The 17,535-nt window shown below is 35.4% G+C and overlaps 1 protein-coding gene across 1 annotated transcript in view; it reads left to right on the plus strand.

Moving 5' to 3' along the window:
* The window catches only part of LOC129248830 (uncharacterized), a 243,814-nt gene that overhangs the window by 78,957 nt on the left and 147,322 nt on the right, over positions 1-17,535 (plus strand). Inside the window, exon 4 of the mRNA XM_054888441.1 lies at positions 16,063-16,259. Coding sequence (XP_054744416.1) covers positions 16,063-16,259 — 197 coding nt within the window. The remainder of the gene's footprint in view (positions 1-16,062; positions 16,260-17,535) is intronic.

Consider the following 17,535-nt stretch of genomic DNA (forward strand, 5'->3'; position numbering starts at 1 on the left):
GGGGCTCGTTTTTCTGCTGCGCTCAGCATCGATAATTCAAACGCAAACTTCACGCTGTGCATTGAAGCAGTTTTTACTCGCTTTGGCTATTGATTTCTTTCAATTCATTTATTCTTCATTCATTCAATCGAGCAATCAGGCAATTGAATATTGTAGTGAAAAATAAAACCTTTTTATTAATATTCCACTCAGAAACAATGATGAAAAACAACTTTTATTAACATGTATCTATGCATAGATTGTTTGCTTTAACCCTTAGAGGCATAAAGAAGTGACAGTATATATGGGTCAAAATTTCTTAAAAACGTTTTTTTTTTTAATTGGCAAATCCTTAGTAATATGTAAGAAGTATTTGTGGATGAAAACATTTCCAAATTCTGGCACACACAAATCCTTGTGTATGAGTTTTCCAAATACAGTATTTCTACGGTATTAAAAAATAAATAAATTAATAAATAGCGCTCACATCCTTTTTGGGTGATTGGTCGCGCTCCTACTCCTCTTTGTGGTGTGAGTCTTGATGTTTTTCACAAATGGAATGACCTACAGGTTTAAATCGACTCCGATAAACAAATGGTTTATATGAGGTATTTTTAATAGCAAAACCGTACTGGGAGATTTGCCATTGCCTGTCGAGGGGCGATTGCTATTAGAAGCAACTTTTTCTGTAATTTTGCATTTTCATGTACGGAGGCTCAAACCTACACACTTGCGAATGATAGTCACTTGGAATGGTAATCCCTTATGTGACAAAAATTTTTTTTTTTCTACTTTCGAAATACCCTCTACATTTTTATTAATTTTAACTAACCTTTGAAGCTCTGTCGGCACCGGTTGCAATTATGCTATAAGGATGAAATTGAAATATTTGAGCTTCTTATAAAATATACAATTTCATCTTTCCAGCACAGTGCCGACGGAGCTTCTAAGGTTAGTAAAAATTGTGTTTTGTCCTGATATTTCGGTCTGCTATAAAATCACTATAAATGCAATAAATTACGCGAATAAAAGTGACAATTAAATGGGATAAACATTAGTATTTGATTAAGAGCATAAAGTAATAACACAAAGTCAGAGAAACTTCTTTTTAGAGTAGGTGTTTACAGTCCGGATAAAATTTTCCATGTTCCCGAACACAGAGCAGCAAGAACTGTTCTTGTTCTTCTTCAGCCGTGATAACTCCGTTAAAATTAATTTAATTGATTGTCCGGGAGACCATAGCTTAAATTTTTCCCCTGTGTCTCCTCCCGAACATATTACGTACAGCTCGACCAATTTGCGGTAGTCATCTCTTACAAAACCTTTGTCTAAATCAGCCTTATAAAATATTAACAAAGCTTGAATGTCTGTCTCGGCGACTCGTTCTTTTATGAAATTAAGAGATGGTTCAGTGTTACTAGAATCAATTTTTTTCCAATTTTCCCTGAACTTTTTGAACATTGGAATAGCTGAGCTGCTAATAATTTACTTAAGCTTGGTTTCAAAGACATCTTTTAGGACGAATTCATAAACATGATGAGGACAGGCGAAAAGCAGCAAGTTTTGGCACTCTTTTCTATCGTCAATCGAAGCAATAACTGGCAAGCGTTCTTCTTTTAAACTTCGTACATCCAACCCGGGTAATAGTTTTTCATGTAAAAACAGCAAAAAACACATGTAGCTACAAGTCACAGCGCAGTACTCATGCAACTTGTATGGACAAGTTTAAATCGCAAATTGGCACGGCTATCGTTTATAAATCGAGCTAATATTTTTATCTAGAGCATATAGGTTTATTACGAAACGTTTAAGAAGATATGCGTAAAAATATTGAACTTGAAATTTAAGTATCACCCTAGTAGTCACGCACTAACCCACTTGGCTACGGCGGCCAACATTCTGTGACATTATGGTAGATTTAATTATATTAATTAAGACTGACTATCAGAGAAAAGGAAATATGTAACTGCAATGAAGATCTCTAGCCGATAGACATTAAAAAATTTGCGCTTATTCGATCTCTGGAGATACAAAAATTTCTCCGCATGTGGTCGTAGAACTATGTACTGATATGTCATAAGAGCTAGAAGTCATCAGAAACACTCTCGTTATGCATTTTTTTAAGAAGGTTTAAATGAAAATGTCAGAAACACCTGAAAGGCGCCGTCCCACCAAGGGTAAGTGGGGTACGGTCCCACTAATACTACAACAATCCTCCCACCTCGGCTAAATTCTACCCTAGGACCACAAAAGTATAACATTCGGGTAGAGCCGCGTTTATATGCGAAGACAAAACAGGTACCTGCGTCCAGGTGCTGCATGTTTATGAAGGCTATACGCCGTCAATAGTTCTAATAGTTCCAAAGTAAAAGAGCCATTGGAAAGGTTGCAATAGTGTTATATTAACCCACTACCGTCTTGTCTTCTGTGCGATATTGTAGTGAGTGTTTCACTCAAAACCCAGTGCTTTGCGTCGTAAACCTCCGCCTTCACTGTTATTACTGCTGTAATGGTTGCTGTATCGTCTTGTGTTTCCAATCATTATGACAGAGTCGCGTCATGATTTTATCTACGAACAATTGAGATGTCTCCCACATACTGCTGGTTGCGCACATAGCTCGTTCTTCCCTGAAGCGGTGGCAATGAAAAATCACGAATTTTGCGCTTTCGTCAGTATTCGGGCAATTTGGACAGAAAGAGATGCCTACCAGTTTAAAACGGTAACGTCTTCGCTGAAGAACTACGAAAGATGTTAGTCGGTGTCTCCTTGCTTTCTTCCTAACAACTCACCAAAACGTGGTATGAGTTTGTTATTCCAACGCACGTTTTTTGACTGGCCCTACCGCTGCTGCCACCGGCCAACTGTCAGCAATCGCTCATCTGCTGTTTGTTCTGGTATGGGCCAAGTTTCTTGCACGTTATAAAGCATGTGGGTGACTTCATAAAGGTGCTGCCTAAAGAAACATGGAGTCAGCAACCGATCACAATAGTCACCTGCGATTACCTTGGGCTCTATTTATGTTACGGAAGAGTTCCGACGGAGCACAATTGACAGAAAGCGTCTTGAAACTTGCACCTATTAAATGCTGCCTGAAAGTTTTGTCTGCTGCCTGAGTTTTGTGTCAACCGATGGTCGAAAGTGGTCAATTTCCGAACATTGTGTTTTCTGGCGAGAAAAATTTTCAAATTGAGCAATTTTTTAACTCTCAAAACGATAGGGAACGAGAAAGAAAATTTGAGTCATCGATTGGCCACCAGGAGGTAGCACCCGCCACAGGTAATGGTTTGGGCCGCTGTAAACGCAGGTGGCCACTTTACAATCATTTTCACCGAGCCTGGCGTCAAGGTAAATTCGAAATATTATCGGTAAAGTATTAAGGAGGTTGCTTTGAAGCCGTGGGCAGATAAACATTTCGGTGACAGACCATGGACGTTTCAATAACGTTTCGGCACCATCTCGCAAAACTCGAGTGAACCAAGAATGGTTGAAAAACAACGTTCCAAACTTCATAACGTCCACACAAAGGCTCTCAAATTCACTAGACGCGAATCCGAAGAATTATTCTCTTTGGGCCATTTTAGAGAGCAAGATCTGAACTAAAGGATCCAGTCTCGAGGCGCTGAAAAAAGCAAAAGTAAACTTATTCTCAATTTTGTTTTATTTTCACACATTTTTTACTTTGAATTTAATACAAATAATTTTCCAAACAAAATTTATTGCCTTTTTAATTGGTTACACTTGGAAGCCGGACCTTGTAATAATGCAGAAAGCTGTGTTATCAGCAAACCTGAAATATAAAAAAAAATTAGTTAGGAAATGATTGATATTTCTAAAACTTAACTGATCTTTGAGCAACAGCTAAGATTTCTTGGAAAAAATTACATTTTTAGTGAAAATTTATGGGAACGATATTTTTTATATTGCAAATAATCAAGATACAAAGAATTTATTCGATTTCTTTAACAACAGCGAGAGGTATTAACACCCGTCGGGCAATGTGAAAATAGAAAATCGCGTCAGGGAGCACCTAAGATAGAACATTTTGTGTTTTTTTTCTAAAATTGGTCGCTACTCGCAAGCCAATGCCAAAGCTCTGAGTGTATTTCTGTTATGAGAAATTTGTCACTAAAATCATCTGTCGCTGAAATCTTTTTTTCTGTAGAAAGAAAATTTTGAAAATTTGGAGCTACTATGCAGGGAAACTTATCTTCTAAGAAACCAAAACAAAAAGAAAATTGTGAAAGTTCATTTGTGATTAAAAATTCGAATGAAAGGCTTTTAAGAGCCCTTTTGTATTGGAAAGAAAAGTATGAAAATTAATTTCCTATACAAAATTCATAAGAATGGTAGCTAAGATTTTTTTCAAGAACCAAAATTTTGAAAACGCATTTCTAATTTAGATATGCAAGGAGAACTTTTCTTCAAAAAAAGAAAGAAATTCATTTACAATTCAAAATTCTTTTGAATGGTTTTTAAGACCTTTTCGCGATAGGAGAGAAATTCTCAAAATTCATTTCTAATCCAGAATTCATATAAAAGCTTTTCTGCCCATTTTTCCCAGTACATAGAAAATTCTGAAAATTCAATTCAATTTAAATTTTCAATTCTAAAAGTGTTTAAGACACTTCCTCCAATAGAAACAAATTATTTTTAATTCACTTTCGCATTAAATTCAGTGATGATGATCGCTTCTGATGCAGTAGATTTGCATATAAATACATAAAATGGTCGCTTTCATATTGATTTCTTCTAGATCCACTGGAATTTTGAATAGGCTGGATCCAGTCAAAGTCATTATACACCAAATTTCTATTGAATACACTGAGCAACATGCATTATCATCCAAAGCTAAACTATGCAAAAATATTCTGAATAGTTCGAGTAATATTTTTCTCAAAAACTAAAAACAAAATTTTGGATTTTTCATAGAAGATGCCATACGACAGAAACCATAATCGAACACAATTCAAGCCTTAAACGCTCACTCCCCACATCAATAGTTTTAGTGCTATAACCAGACATCAGGGAAATTTACCACATTAGAAAAAAAAAACCGAAAAATTCTAAATAAAATTTGTTTCTTAAGCAAATTAAATTAATTATAACAAAAAATCTAATTTTCTAAAAAAATTTACAAAAAAATTAACAATATTAATAAAACAATTATTTTGTTTTTTGTTCTCTTAGAAAAGATATTTTTCTAAAGACAATTTTTTTTTCTAAAACCAAAATATTTTCTAATTTTTAAATAAAATTTTTTTTATTTAAAAAGTATATTTTTATCACAAAAAACCTTTGATAATAATAAAAGCGATACAATAACAACAAAAATTACTAAAAAATGTGTTACTACAAAACATTAAATTACGATTAATAAAAATGTATAACTTCAATTATTTTGGTAAAAAAATTGTTTCCCAAAAATATAAACAAAAAAATATTTTTCTTAGAAAATGTTTTATGAAAATATAATTTTTTTAAAACAATTTTTTTAAGTTTTCTGAAGAAATATTTTTCTTAAAACAATATAGTTTTTAAAACAAAATTTTTTTCTTTGCTTAAATAAAGTCAGTTTTTTGACACACAAAAAACTTTAAAAGCACGAATAACGGAGTTCATGATTTTGAAAATTTTATAACTGCACGATTTTACTTTATATGAATTCATTTTTTTATAAATTTTATCCGATTCTCATAAATTGCTACTTAGTCAGACATATCAAAATAAGTGCAGTAAATTTTACACCGCCAGTTTTGTCTTTTAATTTATAGCCTATCTTTCATAAATAAATAAATGAACTCTGACTAAAAAGTTAGGAAAAAAACTCCTGAATGAATTGTAAAGTACTAAAAATGCAGTCAATAGTTTTGTTGACTTTGGTGAATATTATTTGCATTAATACCCTGTTGGCCACCTAAGTGTTAAATACTACTGACACACATCCAGCCATAGCCAATTTCAATGCGCACAATTGCTTTCGAACAACACTCTTGATGATAGCGATATGCGAAAATTGTTGCTGTTATTATTGTTTTTTTTTTTAGCTTTTTGCTGAGAGCATTCAGAGTACGAGTGGCTATATAAATAAATTAAAATTCTGCATTAATTAATGGCTAAAGGTTAGTTGGAAACTATTAGCCTCAGAAAATTGCCATGAGCGATGCTGCTCTGCATATGTTTTATTGGTTTTTGCTTTTTTATCTTTTTCTTGATAATAAAATAAAATTACGCTGCAATTTAACAAAATCATTTGCTTATTGTTGTATGATTTTCTTTTTAAATTATTGTATTTGTTTTTTTTTTTTTTTGTTTAATTTAAACGTGGCTTTGTTTGAAAGCACTAAGGATTTCAGTTGGTTTGAAATTAATTTGATTAAAAATCCATTTATTTGAATTATAAATTGAGCCACTAATGATTTGAAAATAATAATTAAAATTCATTTTATCAGTAACCGAGTTTACATATATTCTGAATCAGTATTAATAACGAGCTTTGATGAATGTATTATCTGAAATGAAAATATTTAAATTTCAATTACGAATAGTGGGAATTCATAAATTAGAGCTGTTTTCTCATTTAATAAAAAAAATTAGCTTTGCTAATCGAGACGATAAACTAAAGGGTTTTCCAATAACAGATGTTATTTTGAATAGCCCGCTATTTCGGTAGATGTCACTTTTGAAGCTGTCATTTTTTGATATTTCACAAGTACAAATGGAACTATATACGCTTAAACAACGCATTGAAATTATAAAAATTCACTACAAAAGAGGTGAAAATTTGGCAGAGACGGTTCGTAAAACTCGAACATTTTTGGGTAATCGTGAAGCCGAAAATATTGCTGTTGTAGCCAAAAGTGTTGAAGAAAACCCAGGTTCGTCCAGTCCTCGTCGTTCTTTGGAATTAGGCATTCCACAAACGTCATTACACATATTTTGCATAAATATTTGGGTCTTACGGCTTATAAAGTTCAGTTAACACATGAACTCAAGCCGGCCGATCATCAACAACGTCGTGTCTTTGCTGATTGGGTCGTTGAAATGCATGAAAATGATTCGGAATTCCATCGAAAAATCATCTTGAGTGATGAGGTCCATTTCCACCTCGGTGGCTTCGTCAACAAGAAAAATTTTCGGATCTGGGGCTCAGAAAATCCAAGAGTTATTGTTGAAAAGCCTCTCTATCCTCAACATGTGACTGTTTGGTGCGGATTATGGTCCGGCGGAGTTATTGGACCTTACTTTTTCGAAAATGAAGCTGGGGTAACAGTTATGGTGAATGGATTGCGTTATGGAGAGATGATTTACGATTTTTTATGGCCGGAATTGAAAGGTATTCATCTGGACAACGTTTATTTTCAACAAGACGGAGCTACGTGCCACACAAGAAACGAAACCATTGATGGAATATCAAAATAACACTTCTTATTGGAAAACCCTTTATATCTATGGTAATTTTTAAGTGTACATTAAATTTTTTCCTTTTCTCCTTTTCTCTTTATTCTTCGCTCTTTCTCACTCACTTGTCTTCTCTCTACTCACTTCCCGTTCGTCCGTCTATCCTTCTCTCTCTATCTCTATACTTCACTCCTCTTTCGTTTCTCCCTCCCTGCCCCACGATGAAATATTTGACAATTCCGATTCTATGCCAAATCTGGAGTAAAATGCATTTTTTTGTTCGACTATGTTATTCTCAAGACAAGTAATAGGGCGAGCAAAATCAGCTGCCCTTTATTTACACCGTAAAATAAAAATTTTAGAGCGCTCATCTAGTGATCTTTCGAACGAAAGATAAGCAATCTTTTGGGAGAGTGAAACTGTGTTTATACTCATAGGCACGATAAAGTCAGCTGTGGTGTTAAATTTTAGTTGAGAAAGCTGCTCCCATAATTCTTTTCACTAACCGATTCAGGGTTAACTAAGAAGAGAAATTTCTTACAACAATGGTTACGATAACACAGGTCAACAACGTTTTGTTCTAGGAAAGTGTAGGGTCATTTTCGAAGTAATTTTTTGCGTAGAATCCGAATCCGGTGTTTAAATTGCTCTATCACGTCATGATTTTGAGATATCCTAACCTAAAAGTGCAAAAAAGGCTGTTTTTGCCCATTTTTGAGGTTATGTAGCTACGCAGATTTTGCTCCTCATAAAAAAGTAGACATGGTATTTAAAGTATTTTAAAGTATCTCTTTTAAATGCCGTTGAGTTTGCTTAAATATCTTTATTTTTCACTGAGATATCGCATTTTGAAGTTTCTATGTTTGTGAATTTTTCGATATTCGAAAATCCATTGATATAAATAACATGAGACGTGATACGGTCGATTACATAGTCGCACAAAAAAAATAAAAAAAACTTCAAAATGCGATATCTCAGTGAAAAATTAGGATATTTGAGCAAACTCAACGGCATTTAAAAAAGGAAGACTTATAATTTAAAATACCATGTCTACTTTTTTATGAAGAGCAAAATCTTCGTAACTACATAACCTCAAAAATGGGCAAAAACAGCGTTTTTTGCACTTTTAGGTTAGGATATCTCAAAGTCCTGACGTGATAGAGCAATTTAAACCCCGGATTCGGATTCTACGCAAAAAATTACTTCGGAAATGATACTACACTTTTATAGAACATTCCGAACCCATTTTTTTGCAGACCTGTGTAATTAGAAAAAAACGTTTTGATTATACGAAAAAGGAATTTCACAATATTCCTCATGAAAGTTTTGTGCATACACCATACAGCCTTATGTGTAAGGGTATTGTCGGTTCCCCTTTAACAACTTCAGATGTAAACTTAAGAAACGCCAGTTGTCAGATTTTATTCATTGGTCCTTTTTGCCAAATACTCTTGATGGATGTTCTTATTTGCATTTTGAAAAAATTGGTTTTTGTTCTTACATTGGGCCGAAAATAGTGACTTTTCTTCAACCAATAATAATTTATGCTGAATTAAATTACTATATATAATGAGTTTTGCATAATTGCAGATTGCATAATTTTACATTTGCTCAAAACAGGCCTCTAATCGATTGGTGTAAAGAAATGTTGAAGAAATTGAGAAGCGGTGATTCAAAGCACATCTACGATCAATTGACAGTATGAGTGTTTCGAGACGAGATTAATCCAACAAATGTTGTTCGAGGAAGAAACATCTCAAAGCAAATCGTCACCTGCTTTTTCGTAAAATATGTCGCAACTATAACACTAGCGAAACTTAAAATAGTCAATTGTGAGTGATAAAAAACCATTTTTTTGCAAAAAATTTTCGCAGGATTAAGGAAAACTAATCGCCGAAGACGAATCACCCTTCATAAAGCGAGGCCTCACGTATCGGCTCATACGAAAGAGTTTTTGGGACTCAAATGATGTTCTGGTGGCCACTAGATGCTTCGTGTCCGTAGCTAGCGAGGCTATTTCATACTATACGCCGCACAGTGCGGCCGATTCCCGAAAAGCTGGCCAAAACTCAAAAACTTAAGTAATTGATTTTAAATTTCTTACTCGGGGGTTGTCGGGGTCGCTGATTACGAATTTGATCTTAAAATTTTGAAAATCCACCCCCTTCCACCCCTATTGGCCACCCCCTCACGTGAAATGGCGTATATTCTAGAACATAATCAAGATGCATGTTAAATGATATGTTTTCAGGATCGCTGATTACGAATTTGATCTTAAAATTTTGAAAATCCACCCCCTTCCACCCCTATTGGCCACTCCCTCACGTGAAATAGCGTATATTCAAGAACATAATCAAGATGCATGTAAATTTATATGTTTTCGGGGTCGCAAGGTAGCAAGTGGTAGCAGCTGAATCTTGTTTTATTTAGTAACCATTACTTTTTTGAGTAACCTTTAATAGGTTTCAAAGCAGCATATGACGGCGTTGTATTACTATACAGTTTGAAAACTCAAATTTTATAAAAAAAAATTGCAAAAAATGTATCAACGTATTGCTGCAGCTAAAAATTTTGTATCGAGGTATTGATATGTACTAAAGATTTCTCGTATTTTACTAACCTTCCGAAGATGATTCCATTTGGTTTTGTTCAATTTACTCCATTACAAAATCTTTCAAATGTGTGCAACTTTCACTATTCATCGACAGTAATACGATGCTCAAACGAAGGCCACGTTGCGACTGAAAATACAGAGGATACTTAGGGTATAGGACGTTGCTATGAACGGTTTTCACTACTCAAGGCATTACTGTAGCCAACCCAAAGACAAAAAAATTCTATCTAGAAACTTTTTTTTCGACTTTTGGCCAGCTTTTTGGGAATCGGCCGCACTGTGCGCCGCCTTTAACTTGCGGTGGTTTATTAATTTGCTGTGCTTTAATTTTATAATAACTTGTAAGCTCACAATTACTAATTCTTAGACTCATCTCGATTCAAAAACATTTTCACTTCATTAAAATAATTCTGCCATAAAAAGTGACGGGTCAACATAAATTGAAATCAGAAATTCGATACTGGGTTATGTAATTCTCTCTTACATTTTATGCAAATAAGTTGTGTGCAATTAGAACTCCGTGCCATTGCGGAGAAAATTAATTAGTTAACAGTCATTTTTTTTTTGCTTTAGCCCAATAAACTCGTCCAATTACTTCATTCGATGGAAACAAAACAGCTGAGCGCATAACTTCAGTTCATTGAGAAGCGCGCCGGAATTGGAAGAAAATATTAAATTTGGATTAATTAAAAGTTTAATTGTTATTGTTACAATACAACTTTCGTTTGTGCATTTAGGCTAAGAGAAATAAGAGAAGCGCTGGAAGAGTCTCTACAATAATAAAGAAGAAGAAAGAATGAAAAGAATAACTTTACAACATTTTCATCATTTTGCATTTTACTCAAAGTGTATTTAGTAACCAACGAACCTTTCGGCAGTCATTTGGCATTTGCCATTTGCCATTTGCCTAATTAGAAATGACCGCCCACAAAAGAGCGGTAACAAGAAAAACCGAAACAGAAACCAGAACCAAATTTCGCAAATGTATAACTGCCAAAGTTGTGAGAAGGAAGTGAGAATATGTAGGAGAAGTTTCCTTATAAAAAAAGTGCTGACACTAGCTAGATCGACATACATACGCATTTACAGAAGCGCACAAAATTACTCATACAGTTTGGTTTTTTTGGAAATTCACTTATAAATTTCAGCTGATAAATATTTCACTGATGCCATATTTGTACAAAAGTTTGGATGCAAAAACAGATATACAAAAACAAGAGGAAATTTACTGAAAAGTAGGCATACATTAAAAACGTTTCATATTTATTTATGTGTAATGTATTCGGTGAAACCAAAATTAATGAAAACAATTTTCTAATAGCGGTCGCCCTTCGGCAGGCAATGGCAAACCTCCGAGTGTATTTCTGCCATGAAAAAGCTCCTCATAAAAAAATATCTGCCGTTCGGAGTCGGCTTGAAACTGTAGGTCCCTCCATTTGTGGAACAACATCAAAACGCACACCACAAAAAGGAGGAGGAGCTCGGCCAAACATCCAAAAAAGGGTGTACGCGCCAATTAATGTATACAATAGCCACTTGAGACTAAGTCAGGTTAGGTTGTAGCGGTTGTCCATTATGGGAGACAATCAGGCTCACAGTGCATTGTGATGCCGCGTATGGAGCTTGTGCTTATCTCTTCTAAAACCAGTGGTTGCCGTTGAGAAACATTAGAAGGTCCCTGATTTCCAATGTGCCGCATCTTCCAGTTCATTTCAAAATTTCAAAATTTTCTACCGAGAATGGGAAATCTGTGTCTGCATAGAGAATAACAGTGGCACAGATGGTGCGAGATCATCTCTTCCTCATTGCATTCTGCATAAGTCACTGGTCTGCACGCCCATCTTCTGGCTTAAGTTAGATGAAGTTAGGTGACCCACTCTCGGAAAGAGGAAATAAAAAGTCAAAACAAGTTGCCATAATTGATTATAATCGGAGTATACAGGTATTGACGACCAAAAGATGTCTTACTACTCAACCCCACGAAAGTGAGGCCGATGGTAAATAAAATTATTTTTCCTTATCCTAGAGGTGTCAATCTGGAACGCATGTCGATTGTATAATTTTGTGAACAAGAAGAAAAAACATTTAATTACAATTTCGTGAAGATATTCTACATATTGAAGCACAGCCGTCCATGAACTAGCGATCACCCAAAGCGAATACTCATTTTCCAAAGAATTTAGCTAAAAAGTTAAGATGACGTGTATTTTCTCACAAAAAGAAAATATTGGAAACTTTTTTTTGACTTGCGACGGTTGCCAAAATAAAGGAGAAGCAATTGATTTATGTAACGATTAATGTTTCAGAGATTATCACACCCAAAATAAGCTGTAAATTCATTAAGACATCAAATTTTGTAAGTTTTGAATTTTTGAATAAAACTGAGTTATACAAACCCACACAGCTTGCTTGCCATATAAATGTGAGCTTGGTCTGTACCAAAAAATGTGTATTTATACTATAGACCAGCGAAACAAATATGTGACAGTATAAAAAAATTGACGTCTGCCGTAGCCGGATGGGTTGGGGAGTGACTACCATTCGGGAGTGTATAGGTTTGAATCTCCGTTCCTAAACATCAAATAACAGAAAAATAATTTTCTAATAGCGGCCGCCCCTCAGCAGGCAGTGACAAACCTGCGAGCGTATTTCTGCCACAAAAAAGCTCCTCATAAAAACCATTTGCCATTCGAAGTTGGCTTAAAACTTTAGGTCCCTCCATTTGCGGAACAACAACAAGACTCAGACCACAAATAGGAAAAGGAGCACGACCAAACATCCATAAGAAGTGTATGCGCCAATTATTTATATTTTCTTTTTATTATAAAAAGAGCTTTTATAATATCTTTAAGTTGAAAAAACACACAGTGTCAAGCAAAACCCATATAACTAGACAAAATTCCAGCTGGTCTGTATAACATATTTCTTAAATCCCCTTGGTAGTGAACGTGTTAAGGTCGCAGTATTTTTCGTACCCAAACACGCCGGTGGTGCTTTTTTTTAATTATTTGCTACAATATGTGAGTCATGCTGTAGTGACTTAACACATGGGCTGAAAAGTCCCGGTCCTAACAAACGAAACACGTTTTTTTTTTTTGTTAAAATTAGCTTTATTCCAGCTCCGCTCTAAAATTTCACTGCCACTTTTGTAGGACGATTTATCTTCTGCTTCAAAATAGGTCTCAGTTTCAAACATAACTTCTTCATTTGAGCAAAATTTCTTACGGGCAAGTATTTTTTTAGGCCTGCTCAGAGCCATTAGTCGCTGGGAGGCAAATATGGCTAATACGATGAATGTGGAAGCAATTTGTAGTTCAAATCATCTAGTTTCGCCATTGTTTTGATTGATATGTGACACGCTGCATTGTCTTGACGAAACAAACTTTTTTTCTTTGTCAAATGCGGACATTTGCAATTTCGGTCTTCATATGCTCCAATAACGCCATACAATATTTACTGTTGATGGTATTCACTTCTCAAGATAGTCGATGAATATTATCTTTCTAGTCAATTGTTGTGGTTTCGCGCCCTTTGGACGAGGTTCACCAGCTGCTGTCCATTCAGATGACGATTGTTTTGATTCCGGAGCGCCGTGATGGATCAATGTTTTATCTATTGTCACATATCGACGCTACTTAAGTGATTACGTTTAGTCAAACACTGCTCATCATCAACACATTTATATTTCAAACGCTCATGACTTCTTTTGATACCTCTACGATGTCAGCTAACTCACGCAACTTCACTTTTCGATAATTCAAAACGATTTTGTGACTTTTTTTTACGTTTTCTGGTGGTATCGCCTAATTTCGACCTCCACTGCATTGTGCATCATCGGTGTCTCTATGACCACATTTGAAGCCAGCAAACCATCATTTAATTGTTGTTTCTGATGGAGCGGAGTCCCCATAACACTTTGCAAGCCATTGCTCCGCTTGAAGGGTATTTTTCCCGTCAAAAAGCAATGCAAAATTAAAATTGCGATTCTTTTTGATCCGTTGTTTTAAAAATAACAAAAGTAGCGTCACTCTTAACACAATAACTCTCGAATGAATGAATAGAAAATCATGAAACTTTAACAGCTGTTTTTTTAAGTTGGTATTAGCTCAAAAAGAGGTGAATGAAATAAAACTAGTGCCATCTATATACTAAGACCGTGACTTTTCAGCTCAGGTGCTAACAATATTTGTACATCGCAGCAAGAAAACGACTCGGCTTAGTATAGTTCCACAGCTTCATTGCAAAATCTAAATGCACTTACTTCAAGTAACACATTGTTAGTTCTAAGGCAAGTCTAATATATTAAGGGGATCGCTAAAGCGGAAGCTATCAATGCATCTATCAGTGAATCAAAAAGGGATTTTGTATTTACTTTTGCACATTTGTTACTTTACTAATACAACAATTTAACTTTTTTTTAAATTTGTAGACTCCACATTGACTTTAGAGATGTGCTTTAGTAGAACTTTTTCCTCTTAACTTTATTTAGAATCCAAATCTACTAGGGAGGAACTTGAAAACAAAATGAACCCTCCCTAATATATTTACATACCATCTTTCAATTCCCTTTTCGATGACATTAATTACAAAGATTAATTGAATGAGAAACTGTCCATTGTGCGAAGAATTTTGTCCACCTCTGTATGTTGCTAATGTTGAGCGATGAATAAATTCCCCAACCTTAAATTGCAATTATCGCAAAATACTTTGCCAGCAACAGAGGAGCAAAAAAAAGCTTTCTAGCAAAGTGGTTAAATATAAAATGGTACAAAAAACGTGGGAAATATATTTTTTGCTATATATGAAATTTTTTGCGCAATGCTGATTACACGCTAGCTGCAGGCGTAGCAGTAAGCAGACTTCAGCATTTTATACATACATATTTACATAATTCCCCGCCAAAGCCAACGAATGTTTGACGTTTAGTCGAACGCCGATGTTGTGCAACGTGTAATTAGTAATTCATTTCAAATGCTGAAATCGCATGAATAATTCAAAAGCTGCGTTGGAAAAGGTCCAATATGTATATGTATGTAAACTAGTTAGTACATACATATGTACAGCATTGCAGGCATACTGAAACCAAGACGTATGGGGGGAAATTTAAAAAGTAAATATGTAATTCAGAAAATTGCGAAAATGCATTGGTGTTGTGCGGTGTATGTGTGTATGTCCACATGCATATATATTTTTTTTTTTTTTTTTTTTTTGTTTTGGTGTCAGCCCACTAACATTTGTAGGTCATTTTTTAGCCAAAACGTGAAATGGCAAAATTCACTTTCCGTTGATTTTTGTTATTTGATTTTTTTTTTCTTTCGAAAAAACTCTTCACACTTTGCAAGCCATAATTTTCTCCCCGCTTTCGGCTAATTTAGTAGTGTTGCCAAATGCTTGGTTGCAATGCCTACAAGTGTCTACGCTTATCAACATATAAAAAGCAGTAAAAGCGTATGCGAGCACGGGCGCATACAAGCATACAAAATTGGCACTCGGTTCAAAAGCATATTTGGCACCCTAGTGTTAATATATGGTATGTATGTATGTAAATATGTCTTATTAGGTCGACGTGAGCCCCGACCTGCCCTGCCCTGCCCTGCCTGCCTAACCAGCGAGCACAGCGTGTTGAAATAATTAATTTCGCCTTGCAAACAAATCCGCTTGGATTAGCGTTTGCACTGCCAACCTAACAAATAAGCAACCAATAAAGAAACCAGCAGCACAGCAGCCGGCCTACTGTCAAGCGCAGCCAAAGACAAACGGCCCAACAGTAGGTTGTGTGAGCGGAAAAAATAAATTAAGACTATTTAACGCTTTAAGCCATTTAAGTATTTCCACTTGTAATTGCACAGCCTGGCGGCAAGCAAACGACCACGTTGTGTCACACATACACTTACACTCAACCGCAATGGAGCCGTGCCAACTTGACCTAGTCCTCTGCTAGTGAATGCTTCTTATATTGTATCGCCAAACAACTAAATAAATACTAACGCTGTCTATACCATATTGTTGATTGTTTCACTTTATTATTATTCTTATTCTTCTTCTGCTTCTCGTTTTTGTTTCATTGCAGGAATTTATTTTCTCATTTTTATTATCGTCACGTTTATTTTTACGACCCCATGAGCTGCTTGGCAAACTATTATCCTCGGTACCTGATAGCGAATCGTTAGAATCATTAGTCGCAGTATTGGCCGAATGGACACAAAAGTTCCCCTACGACTATCGCGATGAGCGTATGATGGGCCATGTTAAACATATCGTTGCCAGGTAGGTGCTACAAATTACTTAATCTACTTATAAACACACCCATACATGGTAATACACATATAGATATATAAGGATAGTCAGCGTAATTAATTGCAGTATACTGCAAAAGGTAATAATCACTTGAACTGTCTGGTATCGATACCTTAAATTTTAATTCAGCAGCAAATACTAGGTGGTTTAATAAGTTTCGCTGTTCAATAAGAGAGAACGGTGCTACTAGCCCCAATGTTTTTTGGTAGGTTGGTACACTCTTCATATGAATGCATGTGAAGTTTCATTTCAATTTGTCAAATCGTTGTTTGTTCACAAGTTATTTAGTTTCGACCTACCACAGTATTTTCTGCGATGGAAAAAGTCAAGTATCGTGGAGTGTTAAGTTTTTTATTTTTGAAAGGTTTAAAAACAAAGGAAATTTTTGAACGAATGTTGAAAGTGTGTAATGACTTTTCGCCATTAATTAATATAGCAGAAATATAGGTTACTGGATTTAAACGTGCTCGTTCAAGCCTTGAAGACGATCCACGCCAAGGACAGGACGAAAACAGCAACAACAAAAGAAATCCAAGAAAAAACACAGGATATCTTTTTGAAACTCGGCCAGGAACTAAAATAGATTTAATAGAAGCCCTAGGCATCTCATTGAGCAGTGCAAGCAATATTTTGTCTGAAATGTGGGGCTTCAGTAAGTTGTGTGCAAAATAGGTGCCACAATCGAACAAAAACAAATTCGAACGCGACTTTCTCAGCAGCATTTGAGGCGTTTTCGAAACAATAAAGTGGATTTTGTGGGTCGATTCATCGCTATAGATGAGGCCATGATCCTAAATCAAAACCAGTGGCTAAAAAGTGGGTGAACCTGGTTCTACAGCCCCGAAACAAGTTCGTGTCCAAAAATCGGCCAAGAAGGAGTTTACATCAGTCATTTGGGATGCGAAAGGAATTTTTTGTGCGTTGATTACTTGCAACGTAAAACAATAAGTTCTGAATATTACTGTAACCTTGTAATGCACCACAAGAGCATTTCGGCAATGGCGAAAATCCATGAATTAAAGTTCGAATTGTTGAAGCCCCGTCGTATTCACTAGAGTTGGCCCCTAGCGACTTCCATCTCTTTCCAGATCTAAAAAATGCATGAGTGGAAAACGCTTTTTATCAAATGGTGAGGTCATAACAGCTGTGGAAGCATATACATAGGTTCCGAAGCTAAGTTTGTGAAATTGAAAGCTAGACAGTTTAGGCTGAGATTACATGACCAATTATAGTTATTAGAGGATCT

This window comes from Anastrepha obliqua, chromosome 5 (genome assembly GCF_027943255.1).
Source record: "Anastrepha obliqua isolate idAnaObli1 chromosome 5, idAnaObli1_1.0, whole genome shotgun sequence".
Taxonomy (NCBI): domain Eukaryota; kingdom Metazoa; phylum Arthropoda; class Insecta; order Diptera; family Tephritidae; genus Anastrepha; species Anastrepha obliqua.